The sequence below is a fragment of the Hippopotamus amphibius genome, chromosome 9 (genome assembly GCF_030028045.1).
Source record: "Hippopotamus amphibius kiboko isolate mHipAmp2 chromosome 9, mHipAmp2.hap2, whole genome shotgun sequence".
Classification (NCBI taxonomy): Eukaryota; Metazoa; Chordata; class Mammalia; order Artiodactyla; family Hippopotamidae; genus Hippopotamus; species Hippopotamus amphibius.
In genome coordinates, this window is record NC_080194.1 from 26,698,131 (window position 1) to 26,717,029 (window position 18,899).

The 18,899-nt window shown below is 47.5% G+C and overlaps 1 protein-coding gene across 12 annotated transcripts in view; it reads left to right on the top strand.

Annotated features, from left to right (window-relative positions):
* Positions 1–18,899, top strand: part of SERGEF (secretion regulating guanine nucleotide exchange factor) — a 222,787-nt gene that overhangs the window by 28,530 nt on the left and 175,358 nt on the right. For all 12 annotated transcript variants that reach the window (XR_009055425.1, XM_057748430.1, XM_057748431.1 and 9 more), the window contains one exon: positions 1,062–1,220. Coding sequence is in view for 11 of the 12 variants with exons in the window: in XM_057748430.1 (XP_057604413.1) it covers positions 1,062–1,220 (159 nt within the window). In the remaining variant the exon portion in view is untranslated. The remainder of the gene's footprint in view (positions 1–1,061; positions 1,221–18,899) is intronic.

Below are 18,899 nucleotides of genomic sequence, written 5' to 3' on the forward strand. Positions count from 1 at the left end.
ACTGTGCCACCAGGGAAGTGCCATTGTGCTTCTTTTGTCTTCAACATGTCCCATTTGGACTAGCCACACTTCAAGTGTTCAATAGCCACGTGTGTGTACCATGTGCTATATTGTGCAGTGCAGAACCTTAGAATGTTAGGGTTGGGAGAGCACTTAGAGATCATCCAGGGAGTCACAAACTGTAGATTCATAAGCCAAATTGTATCGTATGGCCCCATTTTCTTTGACTTCCAGTTAAAGATTTGTCGAATGTGAGTGCCTTTTGGACAAGCATGTGCCCTCTGGTTTGCCACCATTGCCCACCAGTCTCTCCTGTCACCAGTGTCATCAGTTATATTGTCTGTCCTTCTCAACCAATCACCCTCCCCTCTAGTCTTCAGCTCGTGAAACTAAGGCCTGGAGAGGAAGTGCTTTGTCCAAGGTCAATAGCTAGTTAGCAGATCCAAGAATAGAAGCCGGAGTCACTTGACTCTGAATTTGCTCTCTTTCTATTAAATCACAATGTCAGTCAGTCGCATTCCTGCTTATATCACGGGATTATTGTGAGGTTCAAATGAACTTAAGTGCTATATGGCTGTGATATGATAATATTATATTTTCTGCTGGACAGGGCATGTAGTGAAATTCTATTTATAAAGTTTAAGCTTTAAATAATTTGTCTTTTAACCTATTTTAGAAAGCTAACATATATTTTTCCTCACAAAAGGTAATGCAAGCATTTATTTTAAAAATGTAGAAAACAGAGAAACATATGTCTTGCACATGGTGGATAGTAAATAAATATTTGTTGAATGAATTAATGAAAAAATAAACTCACATGCCTATTCCTTGACAAACTGCGAAGAACATTTGGCCTTTTTTCCTATTTATAGAATTTTTAAAAATCTTACATATTATTATGCTATACATGAATTTGGTATCTTGCTTTGCTCTATTCAGCATTGTAGTGTAAGAATAATACAACTTCTTTTAACCACTTTTTTTCCCCAGACTTGGGTTCCTTTCCATCATTTTGTACTCATGTTCCTTTGCCTCTTTTGTCCCCCTTGTGTTTTTTTAAGATTCAGGAGAGCTGTTTGTTTGGGGAAGCAACAAGCATGGGCAACTGGCTTCCCGGGCTGCTTTCCTTCCTGCGCCCCAGAAAATAGAAGCACGTTGTTTTCAGAATGAAAAGGTCGCTGCTGTCTGGAGTGGGTGGACACACCTGGTTGCTCAGACAGGTGAGAAAGCAGCAGAGAATTTGTGATTGGGAAGAGCAGCTGGGGGACAGCCGTCTAAATAGCTCTGAACGCTCGGGATTAGCTAGGTTGATTTTACTGATGAAAAGCTTTAAGGACTGGGAAGGGGAGGACCTGGGATCTTGTTCTGCAGTCAGCCAGACATGTGGCTTTTCCTCTCTGGATCACAGGTTTGCACCCAAAAAGGCAAGGCTGGCTTGGGTTAACTCCTTCTGGCCCTAAGAGTCCATGAGGTTTTGAAAAGGAACCTACTGCAACAAAGATCACCTAGAAATTTGTCCAGGTTGTGGGGGAGTCTTTGCCTTGTCATAGCTAAAGGGATGACTCTATTTGCATTTTCACTTGAATCTAAATTAAAGGCATCAGAAACTATTAAGTTAAATATTTCAAGATTGAGGCAAGAGCATTATTTTGAGTCATAGCTGTCATGGTATTTCGATTTAAATTTTTATTAACCCTAACAAACTCTTACATTGATTCAAACATCCCACGTATTCTCTCAGATATTACCTTACCAGGCCCTGCCATCCAGCTTTTGGCATTTTTATCTTTTCTTGATAATATCTTCATTGATTTCTCATCTCTTAGGGCAGTTCTCCTTTCCTGGTCTTCCCATTCCTGACTTTGTTCTCGGGGTTTGTTTTTTCGTGGCCTCCCTTCATCCCAGCCTTCCTAGAGCTCTTGCTGACTGACACAGAGCTTCTCAGACCAGCAGTTTGTAATTCTTGAGACCCATATCGTATTAAGGCCTTCTGAACTTCAGGGGTTCTCAGGGGTCTCCTTGCCTGCTCTTGGCCTGCTTGTTAGTGACACACAGATCTTTAGACTCCCAAATACCTGGTGACTTATTCCAGTACTTTTGTAGGTTTTCAGATCAGCTTCAGTTATCCTGGGTAAGTCACACATATTTCATGTTTGAACACAGAGACATAGACTTACGAGTATTTATATCCATGATGCTTTTAATTGGTTCTTAAAATTTTTTTTAAAGATTGTTTTGGAGCAGAGGCCTATATAGCAAAGTTGTATAATAAACTTTCCATATTTACCGCTTCAGAGGATGCTCTAATGATGTCATTCATTTGGAGGAAAATCATGACTTTCCTCAAAGAAGTTCAGACTGCTTGAAGATTGGGACCATTGAGAGAAATTTTTCTTAAAGAGACTCACCGAGCATAGTAGCCGCTTTTTTGTAGAATTGTTACTCTCTCCTCCTCCAGACCGTGAGCTCTGTGCGAGGAGGCACCGTGTTCATCTTGCTCACATCTGCATCTCCGCTGCCCAGCAGAGAAACTAGTCATTGCCTGCATTAAACTGTTTCTAGTTAAAAGAGACTAAACATGTTCAGATGCATAGGAGACAGGGTAGACTGCGAGGATTTCTGGCCTCTTTCCTCAGACTCACTGGTCCATGATCAGAAGGCTTCTGTCTGTCTCTGTGGATTCAAGGGTCCAACCAAATCGGTTATTGTTTATCGGGAACCTTCTGAAAAGTGTGCTAAGCCTTGAAGAAACAGCAAAGACATGAGCCGTGCCCTTCCACTGCAATGTGTGGACAGGCTTCAGTCTAAGGGTACAAAGGTAGAAGACTTTACCATCCATCTGTCCATCATACAAATGGTAAGGATCTGTTTATGCACCATGCCTTGTACTAGGTGGTAATCCTGCCCTCAGGGAGCCCACTGTCACTAGGGGAGACAGACCTGTCATCAGATTTCAGTGCAGCAGTGGAGCTAAATCAACGTGCAGAAGTGGCACAGACACTAGCAGTAGTGTGAGTCACCGGGTGTTAACAGATAGGCGTTTCATATGCTTAGCCAGTCTTCAAAGAATTGCATTGCAGTAAAAGACACTACTAAACGGTAGTGAGTTTAGTTGAGTCTGTCAGTAAACCCGTTAACTGGTTAGGCAGCTGACTAATGAAAGACATAAAGATGTCGCTGCTTTGATTCTAGCTTTGCAGCATTTTAACTCATGCCGATTTCCACATCTGGGCCAACAGCCCAGCACTCGGGGTGGGAGGTTGGAACCCATGTCCCTCACACTGTCTGAGTCACCCCAGCTGCTCTGGGGCTCAGCTTTAGGTCTCCACCTCCACTTGAGAGCGTGATCTTTGGGTAATGCTTCAGCTGTTTAATTAACTTGTTAATTCAGATCTGTTTATGCACTTTGTCACTTTCCCCTTTTCTCCTGAGTCCAGAGTGGTTAAGAGCTGGGATGTCTGAGTGTCCTGGTTGTTGCACCCAGTTTGGGGTAGATGGGAGTCTCCCGCTATTTGATTCACCAGTTTCACCCTCCTCCTAGCAGCCGTGGAAGCCTTTGCCCTGGTGCGGTGTCATTGAGAAGAAACAGCCAGGGCTTCCAGTTTAATCAGACCCAGCTGCTCATGTTAATGGGAACAAGATTTGCTCACAGGGTCAGGATTAGCTCATTATCGGAACAAGGAGTTATTTGACTAGCTGTTTTCACAAGCTCCAGTGGAGAATTGTTCCCGGGACCTCCCTGCAGCCACAGTCAGCACAGAGGCTGCCCCCAGTCTCATTCTGGAAGACATTAAGGGTGTGATATTGATTAAAAACAGCTTATGCGCAGTGACCATAGATCTGTCCAGTAAGATGGGCTGGACTGGGTTAGGATGGAGAGGGGGAGTAGACTGTGCTTTCCCCCCTCTCATAGTCCCTACACCAGTGACTCTCAGCCACAGGCGACTTTGTCCCTTGGGGGATGTTTGCAATGTCTAGAGACATATTTGGTTGTCACAATGAGAGGTGGGAGTGGTACTGCATCTAGTTGGTGGAGGCCAGGGATGCTGCTAAATGTCCTACAATGCAAGGGTAGCCCCCACAACACAGAAATACCCAGCCCCAAATGTTAGTGGTGCCACAATCGAGAAATGCTGCCCAAGACTGCCATCCCCAGTGGTAGGTGCTTAGCGAGGGTAGTTCACCTGGTATCAGGATAACTTTAGAGTTTGTCTATATGGGAATCTGGGATGCAGTCGCTGCCCTCCCCCTTCAGGAGTCTGGTGCCTGCCTGCAATGCTTGCGATGGAAAAATACTTTTCTCTGTTAGTCAGAGGCACTTGGAAAGAGTCCAAGAGAACCTGTTCTAATCTGGGAACGTTGGCAAGGTACCTGTGTCTCAGGCTAGTGGAGCTGCATTCTAGAAACCTTTCCCAAGCTGCTTAATGTCCCTGATCATTGTTCTCAGGAACTTCATGGGACTCCTGGGTGACTTTATCTGGGCTCGGTGACCTGCAGCTGTCTCTTCTGAGATTCATGAGTTCCTGGCCCAAAGTGCTTCTAGTGAGAACTGGATGGCAGATCTGGGTGCCTTCCTAGTTGGGTGAACTTAGTTGAGTCACTTCACCTGTCTAGGCCTCAATTTCTTTGTCTCTCAAGCAGGATATTAAAAACTACCTCCATTCTACAGAGAGCTGCCGTGAGGTTCAAATGTGTGAATCTGTGTGAAAGAGCCTAATTGTAAAATGCTGTGCGTGCCCGAGTGGGGGTGCCTGTGCTTGGGATGTGTGAGTACACTGGGAGTTAGCAGTGGCGTTTAGAAAGGCTTCTATTTCAGCACGGTCTGTGTAGGGCTTGAGACACACCAGCTTCTCCCCTCAGGGCTCATGACCTGGCCAGGGATGCCACGCTTGAGATCCAACCCTGACAGGCAAAGTTTCCTGAGGTCTTTCACTTACATGCAACTGGCATGTAGCTCTTTTATATTATCAATATAAGACCATCATGGCCTTACAGGTAATTTTCCCTGTTAAAATCTCTGATCACACTGTTCTTCCTTCATCCCAGTTTGTAATTGTATACGTCTATTTGCATTCTTACTTGTTTAACGTCTAGACTGTAAATTCCCTGAGAGCAGTGTCTGTTTTATTCACGGCTGTATCCACAGCACCTGGCACAGGCCCGGCACATCGTAGATGATTAGTAACTAATTGCTGAATGAGTGAGTAAATGGCAAGGTAGAGAGAAGCATGGTTTGAAGTCAGGCCGCGGTGTGGGTCTCAGCTCTGCCAGCCTCCTGATTGCGTGGTGGCAGCTCCACCTCTCTCCATCCCCACCGTGGTTCAGGCCACTGTCACCTCTTGCTGGATCCTGCAGCGGCCCCTGCCTGGTGTCCCCATCTTCCTACATTCACTCCCTCTCCCCTCCAACCTGTTCTCCGTACCTCAGTTGGAAGATCTTTTCAAACCCACGTGTCACATTCCAGTGGCTTCCCATTGCTCTTATGATAAAGACATCGTCCTTAGCAGTTACCAGGTCCTGCGTGGTCTGCCCTCTGCCTGCTTTTCCAGCCCTGTTTCCAACCACGCTAGCCCTTGGTCTCCAGCTGACCTCTACTCTGGCGTTGGTACCTGGAATGCATCCTATATTTCCCACCGTAGTGCCTTTGCAGCTGATGTTTCCTCTATTTGCTGCACTTATCCCTGCTCTCCTTCTTCATTTTGACTTAGTTACATACATTTATTTATTTGGTTTTTCCCCAGACCTCGACTTAGTCATCACCTCCTCAGGTGGCCTTCCTTTGACATCCCTGACTCATCACTTTGCCTTTTTATCTCTTCTCAGGGTACGACAGCCTCTCTTTTGTGCTATTTTCTGTAGGATTCTTTACCTAATCCCCATCCCACTAGACTGTAAGCTCCTTCTGGGCAGGAGCCACGTCTGTTTAGCTCAGCATCGTGTCCTCTGTGCTTACCAAAGTATTTGGCACATCCGAGGTAGGTACTCAGTGCATGTTGCACAGATGAATAAGCCTAATTTCTCTGAGCTTATTTCCTCATTAAGAAAATGGGGAGATATCACTGACCTTGGATGAGGATTAAAAGAGATGGTGTATCAGAGTTTCCAGGATCCAGCACAGGACTGGGCTTGTGTCGGTTCAGTACACATTAGCTTCCTCTGCCCTTTGAAACTCTGGAGCCATCAGGAGGTCAGATCCCCATACCTTGTCTTTCTGGCAGAGATCTCTGTGGGGCTGGATCTGAATGTCTCTGAATCAGTAACAGGTTGATTCAGGACTCTCCTGGCGAGTGCAGAAAGATCAATGCTTATAAATGCCAAGTGCTGATTGCTGGTGATTTATTAGAATTTCAAGGGGAATGATTTACACAAGATCCAGACCTTAATGTGGGGTTGGTCAGAATGTTTAGAGCCTGGTTGCCTTGGGGATGCTGGAAGCTTTCCCTGGGCCCTGCAGTGTCCCATAGCAGCCTTGTAGTCTCACAAAGACTATGGATTGAAAAAGGTGGGCCCCAATACAGAGTTCTTGACATTCTTCACTCTCTTCAGTGTCACCTTAAAAAGTCCTAAAGTCTCATAAGTTTTAGAGAATCAGAAATGGAAAGAGAAACTTCCTCACTTGGCAAATGAGAAAACTGAAGCAAAGGGACGAGAAAGTGCCTTTATGGCAGCTTTGAGGCTAGAAATCCAATTCTACTTTTCAGTGAATTTTTTTTTTCCTCCTGTCACTGTCTTCCTGGTTCTTGGTTATGTCCTTTTAGTTAAGATATTTTTTTATTCTTTCGTTTCTCCGAAGTGGGGAATTGCATGGCACATGTGGAAGGGACCAGATCTTAGCCACTCTCTTCAAGTGTCACAGACCAAGAAATATTTTATTGCATTTGATGTCTAAGCATTAGTGAAATCCAAGCCCAGCCATTGATTCACACTAAACTGAGTTTATAAATATACCTAATGCTGATTTTTCTGTTTTGGGGCCAAGATCCTTTTCAGAATAGGGTGACAGTGTATATTACTCTATCTTCTTTGGGACCATATATCATGAAACCTCAACCAGGCTCAGGGAGATTCTGACCTCATGGGCTCTATTTAAAGCAGGTGCGTTGGAATTCTTGATGTCTGTGCTTTAGAACTTTGAAAACCCAAATGTTGAAAGTCAAATTGAGCCCAAAGGACTCTTTTGAAGTGAATAGTTTTTGCTTATTGTTAAAGCCATTAATTTTTATCCTAGAGTCCTTAGAATGTCAGGAATGGATGAGAACTTAGAGCTCATCTGGCCTGACCCCTTCAGCTTAGGGATGGAGAAATTGAGGACCGAAGAGGGGGAAGCACAGAGCGTGAGGGGACGAGGGAGGACAGAACTCGGATCTCATGGCCTCGGTCTAGTGCTCTTTCCACCTTGTCACTTTCTCTCCAGAGATAAGGCGGAAATGCGGATGGCTTAACTACTCACACCCAGTGACTTAAACCAGGAATAATAGTTCCTTCTGTACATGAAGTTCTGCTTCAAGAAAACACTGATTCTTACCTGAAATGTGCAGCCAGAGATTCCCTCAATGGATTTGCGTGTGGAGTAGAAACTGGGAGCTGGTGCTCCAGGAGCGTGGGTCTGGAGGCCATCCCAGGAGTCACAGAAGCAGCCACATTTCCATTTATGATAATACAATAGCAGAGCTCTCGTGGACCACTTTTATCACTGTTAAGTGCCTTCACCTCCATTTTCTCATTTGAAGGTGGCAAGGTGGGTGTTATTATCCTTGCTTTCCAGACAAGTCCCTAATTGGTTAACTGCCCTGGGTCACATAGTTGGGCAGAGTTAACACTTGAACCTGGTCTTTTGTCCCCAAGCCTGCTACTGTAACTCTAAGTTCTATGTATCTCAGAATGCTCTAACCCATGAACTAAACTTCTTTTACTCTTCAAAGAAGCATCTTTTTCCAACTTTTGCCAGTGATTCTCCTAAGCAGGAAGGAAGAAAATTCCTAGTTATTCTTGATCCTTCATCAGGTCTCTGTGGAATGCTTACCTAGATATGGATAGCACTGTGCTACAAACTACAAGGGAATGTAAAAGTCAGAGCCCCCTTCAGGAAGTTTATAGTTGGAGAAACGAAATATTTAGTAGAAGAATTAAAAAATATGGCAGAGAGCCAGAGGAGTGGCACAGACACTGAAGGCTCTAGGGCTTCAGGGGAAGCAGAGGTCACTGTGGGTGAGGGTAGTCAGGGAAGGGTGTGAAATCCTTTGGGAAGGTCCCATTTTAATGGGTGGAGAGTTTGGAACTTGGTTTTATTGCTTTCTTTGTCCTCTGGCAATACACAGAACTGTATGGTCCCCTTCTTCCCATATGGGCGGTAGGAGGTTGTGGACATAATGATATCCAAGGGCCATTCCTGCTCTGAAATTCCATCCTATAAAAAAAGTAAAACTGGCCTAAGAAGATTATTATGGATGCATTGGGAAATTTAGTACCATTCATTGCGGCCTAATTTATAATGACGAAAACAAATACACGGAAACAAATGAAATTGTAGGGGGACTGGTCAAATAAATTATGGTACCAGTGTATGTTGGAATATATAGCCACTAAATAGAATGTTTTAGAAGGATATTTAATGACAGAGGAATAAGCTCATGATATGGTAAGTAAAATGAGTAGATTACAAGTTACTACACTACAACTTCTAATTTTTTTTTTTTTTTTCAGAAAGAATGTTTGTGTAGAAAGACCAGGAGGAAATATGGTAGAATATTATCTCTGAGTGGTGGGATTGTGTGTGAATTTTATTTTTTTTTATATTTTCTATGCTGAGTATGTAATTTGCAGTCTGATTATATCCCCCATAAATGTTAATGAATAAACTTTCTCAGTGCAGGGAACTGGGCTCTTTGCCATTGTGTTCCTGTGTATGTATATGCCCTTGACACATCACTTCCACAGGCCTCATTTGGGAGGTCGCATGGAAAAGAGGCAAGAGACTGTAGAAGGAGGCAGGAAAGCGGGAATCTATTTTTGGCTCAGTCATGAGTCAGCTTTGTGACCTCAGGCAACTCCCTTCTGAACATCCCTGAGCCTTGGTTTCCTCATCTGAAGAGGGGAATTCGAGGTCACAGAAATCCATTGAGCTCCAAGATACACACATTCCTAAAGATGGAGAATTTCTCCACTGTTGTGGAACCAGCTCAGAGGCCTCATTGGTTACTTGAGCCTGGTGTCCTTTCTTTCTCTCTCACTTCTCTGTACCTGGGCTCAGGTGACTAGCTGTAAGATGATTTCTCTTGTTCAGAGTTGAGGGTGGGAGTGAATGGAGTTGAGTGATAGGGCTGAGCTGAGAGGGTGTAGTGATGACATTACACCACTAGAGGGAAGCATTGTTTGACTACTGCCTCCTTTCCCACTGTCCTGAGTGCTCTGCAGATGAAGAGTGGCCTTGATTTGCCTCAATTTGGTTTCAAATTCTAGAATTTTAGATTTAAAAGGACTTTGAAGATCATCCAGCAGAACTCAGTTATGCAGATGTGCGATAATGGAGGCCAGAAAAGGCAAGTGACCTACTTGAAGTCACACAGTATTTTTTAAAGGGTCTGTACTATAGGGTTTAGAAGAAGGCTGCAGACAGAGCCAGAAGTATAATCAGTTGAGTCCACAGAGGGTGGACAGTTCCCACGATTGCACAGGAATTCAAGGGATCTGCCTGTATACACGTTTACCCAGCTCCTCTGGCCAGGTGCCAAGAGGCCTGGAGGTACAGAAGAAAAGATAGAACTTGACCCTGAGGAGCCGAGTCTGGTGGGGGAAGCCCATGCAAACATGCGATGCTACCTGTGTGTCTTTCTTGCCCTCTCTTGCACCCTGGTGGCCTGCCTAGCCTAGGGTCCAGGCTGTGGTGGTGCTTCGAGGCTGGTGTACAGAAGACCTGCAGGCATCCTCATGAATGATGCCCTTCAAGGTCAGGAGGTACCCTGGCCACCTCCAGTTTATTTCCAGTGAATTTACACAAGCAGTGCTCACATGTTCACATGTCCTATCTTATCATTTCTTGAGGTTTGCAAGGAATCCTGACAGTTTGTTTCCTAACTTCCAAAGGTTTTGTTTCCTTGACTCTGGGCTGACTTTACTTTTGGTTTCCAGGGTGCTCACCAGCCCTAAGCATTGTGGTAAAGCAGAATTGGGCACTGGTCTGGGAGCCAGGCAGCTGTGCGACCTTGGGCAGGTTACTTCCTCTCTTTGGGCAGGGAGGTCAGGCTCTCAGCTGCAGCTGTGTCATCTCTGCTAGAGAGATGAAGTTCTGGCATTATTTTTGGTTTTTGTGTTTGACAACAAATACCCATTGATCTGTGGTCCAGAGGAGTGCAGTGTGTGTCCAGCTGCAGCAGAAGCAAGATTCACCCTTTGAAGTAGGTGCGTTGGAATAAGGGGCTTGCAGAGGGCCTGGCCAAAGCCAAGTGCAGCTGGGTCTGGAGAGCCACCAGATGGCAGCAGTAGGCAGGCAGATAGCTTTGGGGGTGAGGCCGGCAGGGCCAGCATCCAGAGTCAGAATTGGCAAGGTCAGAGCTGAAAGGACCCCAGAGGTCACTCCCAGGCCCAGAGAAAGCAGGCTACCCAAGGTCTCACCATGAGTTAATACCTGATCATCTCCTCGCTTGTTAGAAGAACTGAGATGGGTTTGGCCTCTAGCTGGCTGCCCCACAGGAAGAGCCAGGAGACAAGGGCCTGGGCCCTGGGCCAGTGAGCCAGAGGTGGGAAGGGAAGGGGACAGCAGTTAACTGTCTGCCTTGATCCTGGTTTCTTTGAGCGTCTGGTCCTAATGATCTTCTCCCTCCCACCTGCAGTAAGGGCAGTATCTGTTGTCTCTTCTGCTCCCCTCCCGTCTGCCCAGTTCTCTGGTTCAAGGCCTTCCTATCAGGTTGTGCCATGATGGAAGCTTTGTTAAGGGTCATCTCAGAGTCCCCACACCCAACCGATGGGCAGGCCCAGGGCCTTGCCAGAGGCACATTGCAGCAAGTGAGCACGATTGGCTGAACGAAAAAAAATTTTTTTTTTAAATTTCTAAGAGGGTCAGAGTAGGGCAGGGAACCAGTCTTTGCCAAGCACTTACCGCGTACTGGGTGCTCTGCCAGGTATGCCGCTTACATACTCCCCATATGAACCCTCTGAGGCAGGGTTCATTTCCCCTGCAGTCCAGGTGAGGAAATTGAGGCTCAGAGAGGCTGAGGGGCTCGTCTAAAGTAACACAGCTAGTTAACCAAGCAGACACTCAAACCATGCCCTGTTTGAGGTCAAAGGTCAGACTCATTTCATTTCCTCATGCCACCTCCCTACAAAGTGAAGGCCATGGAAATGTAGCAGGCAACTCCCAGGCTGGAGGGCAGGGAGGAACAAGTATGTTTCTCTCTTCTGTGGAGAAGGCTTGTGGTGGGCTGCTGCGGGGAGGAAGCCTGTGAAGCGGTAAAGGCCAGGTGTTTGTGAAGCAGGTCTGGGAGTGGTGTCTGATGGTAGAAGGCCTTCTGAGAAGAGATCAAGTACCTTTCCTCTCAGGTCGGGACCCCAGCAGTTCTCTCTGCCAGGCATGCTCGTCTCCCCGAGCCCCACCCGTGTAGCGACTGCCGCACTCCCATTGCTCTCTGCACGCTAGCACCTCTCATAGAGGCCCTCCCTGTCCACCCCACTGAAAGTGGCCACCTCCACCTGTCTCAGACACACTCGACTCCCCACCCGGCTTTATTTTCCACCAGAGCAATTTTTACTGCCTGAAACCACAGTATCATTGTTTACCCATGTGTCGTCTTCTCCCCTCACCAGGTGCGAGCCCCACGGGGTTAGGGACTTGGTCTGTTTTATTCCCGTTGGATCTCCCTTGGCGTAGAAGGGCTCCACGAGGGTTAGTTGCATGGGGTGGCTGGAGCTTTCGAATGTGGGAGCGATGCCGTTTTCAGTGGCCGTGCTCAGGAGACCGGCTTGTGGCCCTGCCCTCTTCCCACCTTCTTGGAGAGGCCCAGGGCAGAGAGAGTTTCAGCTCCCTGAGGCTGACAGTGATGCCTGGTGCCCCAAGGTTGTGGGGCCAGCTTTGCCACTGCATGTCTGCAAGGCCTTGCCTTGGGTCCTCAGCTGCCCCATCTGTTCCCGTGGCGGGGGATGGGGGGGGGACCAGCTATACTGTGAGCTCACAGGGTGGTTCTGGGAAGGGCTCGAAGGTCCCTGGCGAGAGGGCTGAGTTTCCATTCAAAGAACCCTCCTCCTCTTTCCTGGTGGGGATTGATTTGTTCCAGGAGCTCTCTAAAAGTGAACATTAAGTGACCGGCCTATAATTGCACCATCATTTTTAGGTTCTTGACAGATGGCACTATGCTTGCCCTTTCTCAGGGGACCTTGCCTGTCTCAGGGGAACTCTCAATAATCATAGTGACAGCCAGCGCCTTAAAGTGCTCTCGGACGTGTGCCAAGATGAAAGCGGCCCATTTTGAGGAATCTTGGATCAGCTTTTGCCTAATCTAAGAGTGACTTTTTAGCTTAGGAGGAAGCCAGTTGTAGCCAGAAGAGCCCTGAAGAGCCAGATTCAAGTTCTAATTTGGCTGCTTGTTGGCTGTGTGATCTTGGGCAAGTCATTTAACCTCTCTGGGCCTGAATTTCCTCATCTGTTAAATGAGAATCATAATCCCTGTGATTTGGTGCCTCAACAGGGGTATCTTATGTCATTCACTCATTCACACATTCCTTCCTTCATGCCCTCACTCTGTTATTCAACAGATGTTTGTAGAATAGCCCAGGTGAGGGGAGGGCATGCCAGGCAGAAGGGATCCTGGAAACGAAGATATAGAAGTGGGAGGTGCTCCCTCGCGTGGTTTGCTGAATGTGGAGCCAGATGGGATCAGAAGGGACTGGAATCCCTCAAGAATAAGAGGCACGGGCCCGTATTCAGGCTTTATTCTGTGAGCAGTGAGAGGAGCCGCGGAAGGTTTCGGGGTGGGGCTGATAGATACGGACGAGGGAGGGAAGGCCCTGCCTCAGCGCGGCTCTTACAGGCTGCTTTCTGCTCAGGCCTCTCTGTGGCTGATTTTGAGGTACTCTGGATTCCCAGGGGGACCCTCTCCCCCCATGAGCTGGGCAACCTTTAGAAAGCATGCGACTGGTAGGGACTGGAGTTACCGGACTCACTGGTCCAACCCTCTGGGGCGCCGTCTCAGGCCACAGGGAAGGTGGCGTTCCCTTCCATCTTGAAGCATTTCGTAAGGGCCTGAAGATGAGCGGCTTCGGGGTTTCTCCCACACCTCCCTGAGGAGATGGAGGGTGTGAGGAAGGGTTATTCATGATTACCAAGGACGCACTGTGTGCCAGGCGTTTTGCCAGGGCTTTGCAAAATCACCTGTTGAATCCTTGCACAAAGTTTGCCGCGCAAGGCTCCCTCCCCATTTTACGTCTGAGGAAACTGAAGAGAGGTTAAGAGACGGCGACTCAGCCCACCTAGTTCCTTGGCCTTACCTCGCTCAATGTGAAATGGGGTCAGCGATGTCACCTTGTCAACTGGAGGATGTTGTGAGGATCACGTAAAGATCCTGGATGTGAAAGCGCTTTGAACATGCAAATTACTGTGTGCGCAGGCAGGGGATCATTGACAGGACTGGACTGCTGCTCAGAGGACTATTTGTGACTCACTTGGGCCTTTCCTGCCTGGGTGATGGAAGGTTCTAACCTCTGGTTTCTCCTCTGCACACCTCCCTCCAGGGCAGGGGCTCTGCTCAGCACTTTTCTCATTTAGCCTGCAAATATGCAGCCACTGCTCTTCTTCAGAAAATTAACTCTACAGTACAAAATTAATATCAGGGTATACTTCCTTTTTTGCCATTTTGATGAAAACACTGAGAAGTCATGGAATGTTAATGCTGGAAGGGACAGTCTCATCCTTATTTGAAATTTGAGGAGACAGAAGCCCAGGGAGACGGTCCCACAGCTCATGGATGCAGGGCGAGGATTAGAACCCAGGGGTCTCTAGCCCAGGGCCCCTCCACTGCCCCGCAGTGCCTCTTCTAAGAGAGACTGTAATTGCTTCATCTCCTTTATGGAGGAAGGAAGAATCCAGCTTAATAAATTTCATTACACCAGCCCCTTTATGTAACAGGGCTGTTTCCGGGTCCTGGCAGATGGTCCATAGTAACAGTGCTTTGCTGATTTGGTTGGAGCTGATCCTATGAAATGAAAAACCCTGTGTAGCAGATGCCTTTCCCAGTCCCTGGCCATGGAGAAGTCAGCCTCTCCAGGGAAGGCGCTGTAGCTTTGGTGCTCACGTCTCTGGTGGGACTCAATGTGAATGCCTCAGAGGTCATCTTAAACTGGGTCAGGTTTTTACAGAAGGTCACATTGGTGGAATTTCTTGGTGGGTGGGGTGCTGGTAAAGGGTGTTTCTTCTGGGGCCTGAGGGACAGATGGGATCAGGGAGCAGAGTGGGAGAGAGATCAGATGTTGGAAGGGAAAGACAGGCTGTCCCACCGTGGATCTGGCCTGGTGGCCCTTCACCCCACGAGGCCTTGGACCCCCAGATGAGCAATCTGAATGTAACTTGTAGGGCCTCTGTCATTGAAATTACTGGGACTCCAAGTCTGATTATTTTCCCTTTCCTGATGGGCGCTTGATCATAACAGGTTCTCCTTATGTGGCCTCTTCTGGTGGTGCTCCTTACTGCCACTGCTTGAGGCAAGTGGCTGGGTGGGCCTCACTTCCACAGACTCCTCCTGACCTTGTCCTGCTGCTCATTTCTCGCTCTAGCAGGGTCCTCACTTGTGGGTGTGGGAGAGTGCCCCCCATCTGTGAGTGCAACTCTCTTAAGGCCCTAGTAGGTCTTTTATACTCATCTCTCCTGAAGAACCTGGGACAGTTCCCAGGGGTGGGGTTAGAGGAGATTTGAGAGGCACCATCCAGAGTCATGTCCTAAGACATTCTCACTGGTTGACCACAAACTGGCACCCAAGACCGGCTCCCTCCCCTCCTTGCTCCTACCCCTGGGTGAATTATTTGTCCACCCAAGGATGGGGGGCACCCTTTGTCTCCCTGCTGGAAGACCTTAATCTCCCGTTAACTAACAGCCAGTTTCTCTTTGGAAGCCAAGGTTGCAAATAGTATTGTGGGATCTCTTGGGGTTTCAGAGGTGGGACCGTGGTTTCCTAACATAACAGCTTGGATGCCGTGGTGAGCTTTGCAGGATGCACTGGCCCCAGGTGATGGTTTGTTCCTGCTCCCTGTCCTGCTGGGCCTCAGGATGGTCTGCAGGGGGCGCTGTGTTCCCACAGCCAGGTGCTGGGATTTTACCCGAGGGACTCAGGCAGCGCCTCTCTGCAGGCCCAGGCGTGCTTGGGAACTGCGGCTTTCCCTGGGCTGGGCCCAGTCTCCCAAGTCTCATTCCCAGCTCCAGCCTCCAGCTCGGGCACTGAGTCATCGTCACCAGTGAAAACGCGGCCTCACCTACAGCTGGGCGCAGCGCTTGGCCTTTTTTCTTCCTCTTTTTTTGTAACTTCACAGAGATGGAAACTGCTGATGATCGTTTGCGAGAGACAGACATTGAAGGCGAAGTCCAGGGCTAGGGATGGCGGTTCTAGGTGGAGAGAGGAGAACCCTGAGGAGATGGGGGTGGGGGGTGTGTCTTTCCATTACCCTGCCCTTGGGCCTTCCAAGAAGCCATGCTAGGGAGGCAGGCAGTGAGGGGCCGTGTGGACCCCACCTGTCTCTGTTCTTGTCTGCCAAGAATCCCAGGAGGCCTTTGGTAATTAGCTGATGCAGGTGGCAACGGAAGCTTTGGGAGGTTGACTGCTATTTTTCCAAGAAGCAGTGAGTAGAATGTACTGGAAGTCACGGTGACCTGGGTTCTAGTCTTGCTTTGCTTCTGACCCACTATTTGACCCTTTCTTACTGGGCTGCACTTTTCCCCGCTGAAGCAGGCAGTGGGGTTAGAGTATTCTGAGATCCCTTCCTGCTCTGGTGGTCTGTGAGTCTGAACTGAATGTAAGGAATTTTGAGCCTTGTTTCCATAATCATCTTGAACATTTGAGACCTGTAGCACTGCTCACGGAGAATCACACAGGTACAGATTCCTGCTCTCCAAGAACTTCCCGTCTGCCTTCTTCCTCTCCTCTCCCCACGAGGCAGTGGGCAGAGGCTCCTGGGAAGCAGGAAACTGGAATTCGGGTTCTGGCTCTGCTAAAATGCATTGTGTGTCCTTGGGCAAATCCCTCACCTCCTTCAGCCTTGTTTTCATTTTCTCAAAAATAAAGGATTAGGCTCGCTTCTTGGCTTCAACTCCCCTCACTCCCTCCTGCCACCCTCCCCACCCCCACCCCCAGCCTCCTGCTAGCTTTTCTGCGGGGTGTGAGTCTTAGCTGCAGAAGCCCTAGGGTATAGTTTCCTTTCTTGCTGGGAGGGAGAGAAGCAAGATTATTTTTTTAATTATGCAGCTAAGATTAGGCAGCAATCTACATTTTAAAATGTTTTTAATAAGAGTCTAAAAGTGTGCAAAGAAGCTTTGGAGTTGGAATGTGAAATGAGTTGGGAAACATCTGCAGAGGCACTGGCCTCAATCAGAGATTTTTTTCCTCTGGGTGCCAAGTGACTGCTAGGTGTGACTGGCAGCCTGCTGTGCCACTGGGCCCCTGGAGGAACCGAAGCGCAAGCACTTGGCCAGAGCAACCCCCTCAGGGCAGGGGCTCGAGGTCCAGCCTCTCCTGATGGTTCTTTGCAAACTGGCTTTAGAGAAAGAGTGATAGTCATGATATTTACAGCACCTCTGTTTAGAGTTTATAAAGTGCTCTTATGTTTATTATCTCCTTTTTCATCATAGTTCTGAGAGGTAGTTAGAGCAAGTCTCACTGGCCCTTCAGGAGCTGGGTGGGGTCTCTTCAGTTTAAGATTCTTCCTTTAAGAAAGGTGGTGTGACTTGTACCATCATGTTTATTGCAGCACTATTTACAATAGCCAGGACATGGAAGCAACCTAAATGCCCATCAACAAATGAATGGATACAGAAGATGTGGCATATATACACAATGGAATATTACTCAGCTATAAAAAGGGATGAGATGGAGCTATATGTAATGAGGTGGATAGAACTACAATCTGTGATACAGAGTGAAGTAAGTCAGAAAGAGAAGGACAAATATTGTATGCTAACTCACATATACGGAATCTAAAAATGGTACTGATGAACTCAGTGACAAGAACAAGGATGCAGGTACAGAGAATGGACTGGAGAACTCGAGGTATGGGAGGGGGCGGGGGGTGAAGGGGAAACTGAGATGCAGCGAGAGAGTAGCACAGACATATATAGAGTACCAACTGTAAAATAGTCAGTGGGAAGTTGTTGTATAACAAAGGGAGTCCAACTCGAGGATGGAAGATGCCTTAGAGGACTGGGGCGGGGAGGGTGGGGGGACTCAAGGTGGGGGGAGTCAAGGAAGGGAGGGAATACGGGGATATGTGTATAAAAACAGTTGATTGAACCTGGTGTACCCCCCTAAATAAATAAATAAATAAATAAATAAATAAATAAATAAATAAATAAATAGAAAAAAAAAAAAAAAGAAAGGTGGTGTGCTGTAGAGTAAGAGCCCAGGCAGGCAGTGGGGAGCTGGGTGCCCATCCTGCACCTCCCCAGCTCTGCCTGTCCCCTTTTCCTACTTTGTATTTCTCTGTAGAACTTAAAGTCATTTGCCAGGGGATGTTTTATGTGATTTTTGTCCAGTGTCTGTCTTCCCCCAGCCAGAATGTAAGCTTCACCAAAGAAGGGAGTTTCGTCTGTTTCATTCACGGCTATGGCCCCTAGCACCTGGGACAGCACCTGGTGTGTAGAAAGTGCTAGCTAACTATTTGTTGAGTATTGAGAATGCCTGGCTCTGTTTCCGAGTAGTCTGTGTGACTTGGAAGAGTTATTTATTTTCCTCACTTTTGTTTTCTCTTTGGGGAATTGGATGGGATGGTCTCTGATATCCTTGGTGGCATACGAAAGCCTATGGTAACAGCAATGCCTATAGCTCTTTTTCCTTTCAGCAAACACTGAGCACTTGCTCTGGGTCAAGCCCTGTGCTAGATGCTGTGAGGAATACAGACAGCATAAGGAAGGATCACTGTTCTCCACCCTTTAGTGGATATGATGGTTAATTTTATGTTACCTTAACTGGGCCGTGGGTACCCAGATATTTGGTAAATGTTATTCTGGGTGTTTCTGTAAGGGTGTTTCTGGAGATTAACATTTACATCAGTAGAGTAAAGCAGATTGCCCTCCCTAATGTGGGTGGGCCTCATCTAATCAGTTGAAGACCTGAATAAAACAAAAGGCTGACCCTTCCCTGAGTAAGAGGGGATTCTCCTGCTTGACAACCTTTGAACTTGGACATCAGCTCTGCAGATTTTGGACTTGCCAGCCTCCAAAATCATATGAGCCAATTCCATATAATAAATCTTGCTCTATAGAACCTGCTGGTTCTGTTTCTCTGGAGAAGTTTGACTAAGGTAGTGGGCAATGTAAGACATGTCATCAAATGATCTTACATTTGGCGGCATAGAATAATAGTTGAAACAGGTACATGCACCATGCCAGTGGCTCCTAAGGAATGGATGGCCTGTTCTGACTAGGGGATAATGGAATGCTTCAGGGAGGTAGTGGCATTTGAGCCAGGCCCTCAAGGGTGAGGAGGAATACTATGGGTAGAACAAGCAGGCTGACCAGGAACGCAGGCTGGGCACAGCATGAACCCAAGGCCTAGGAGAGAGGAAGTAGAGCGTGCCCTTGACAAAAAACACTGAGAGAACAGAGGTGCTTGGAGCGAGGGACTTTTGAAGGGCGAGGGAGCTAAATACCTTAAACAATCCAGGACTGGGGCTTCCTGAGACTCTCTCACCAGGTTTGGGGAAGAAACCATTCC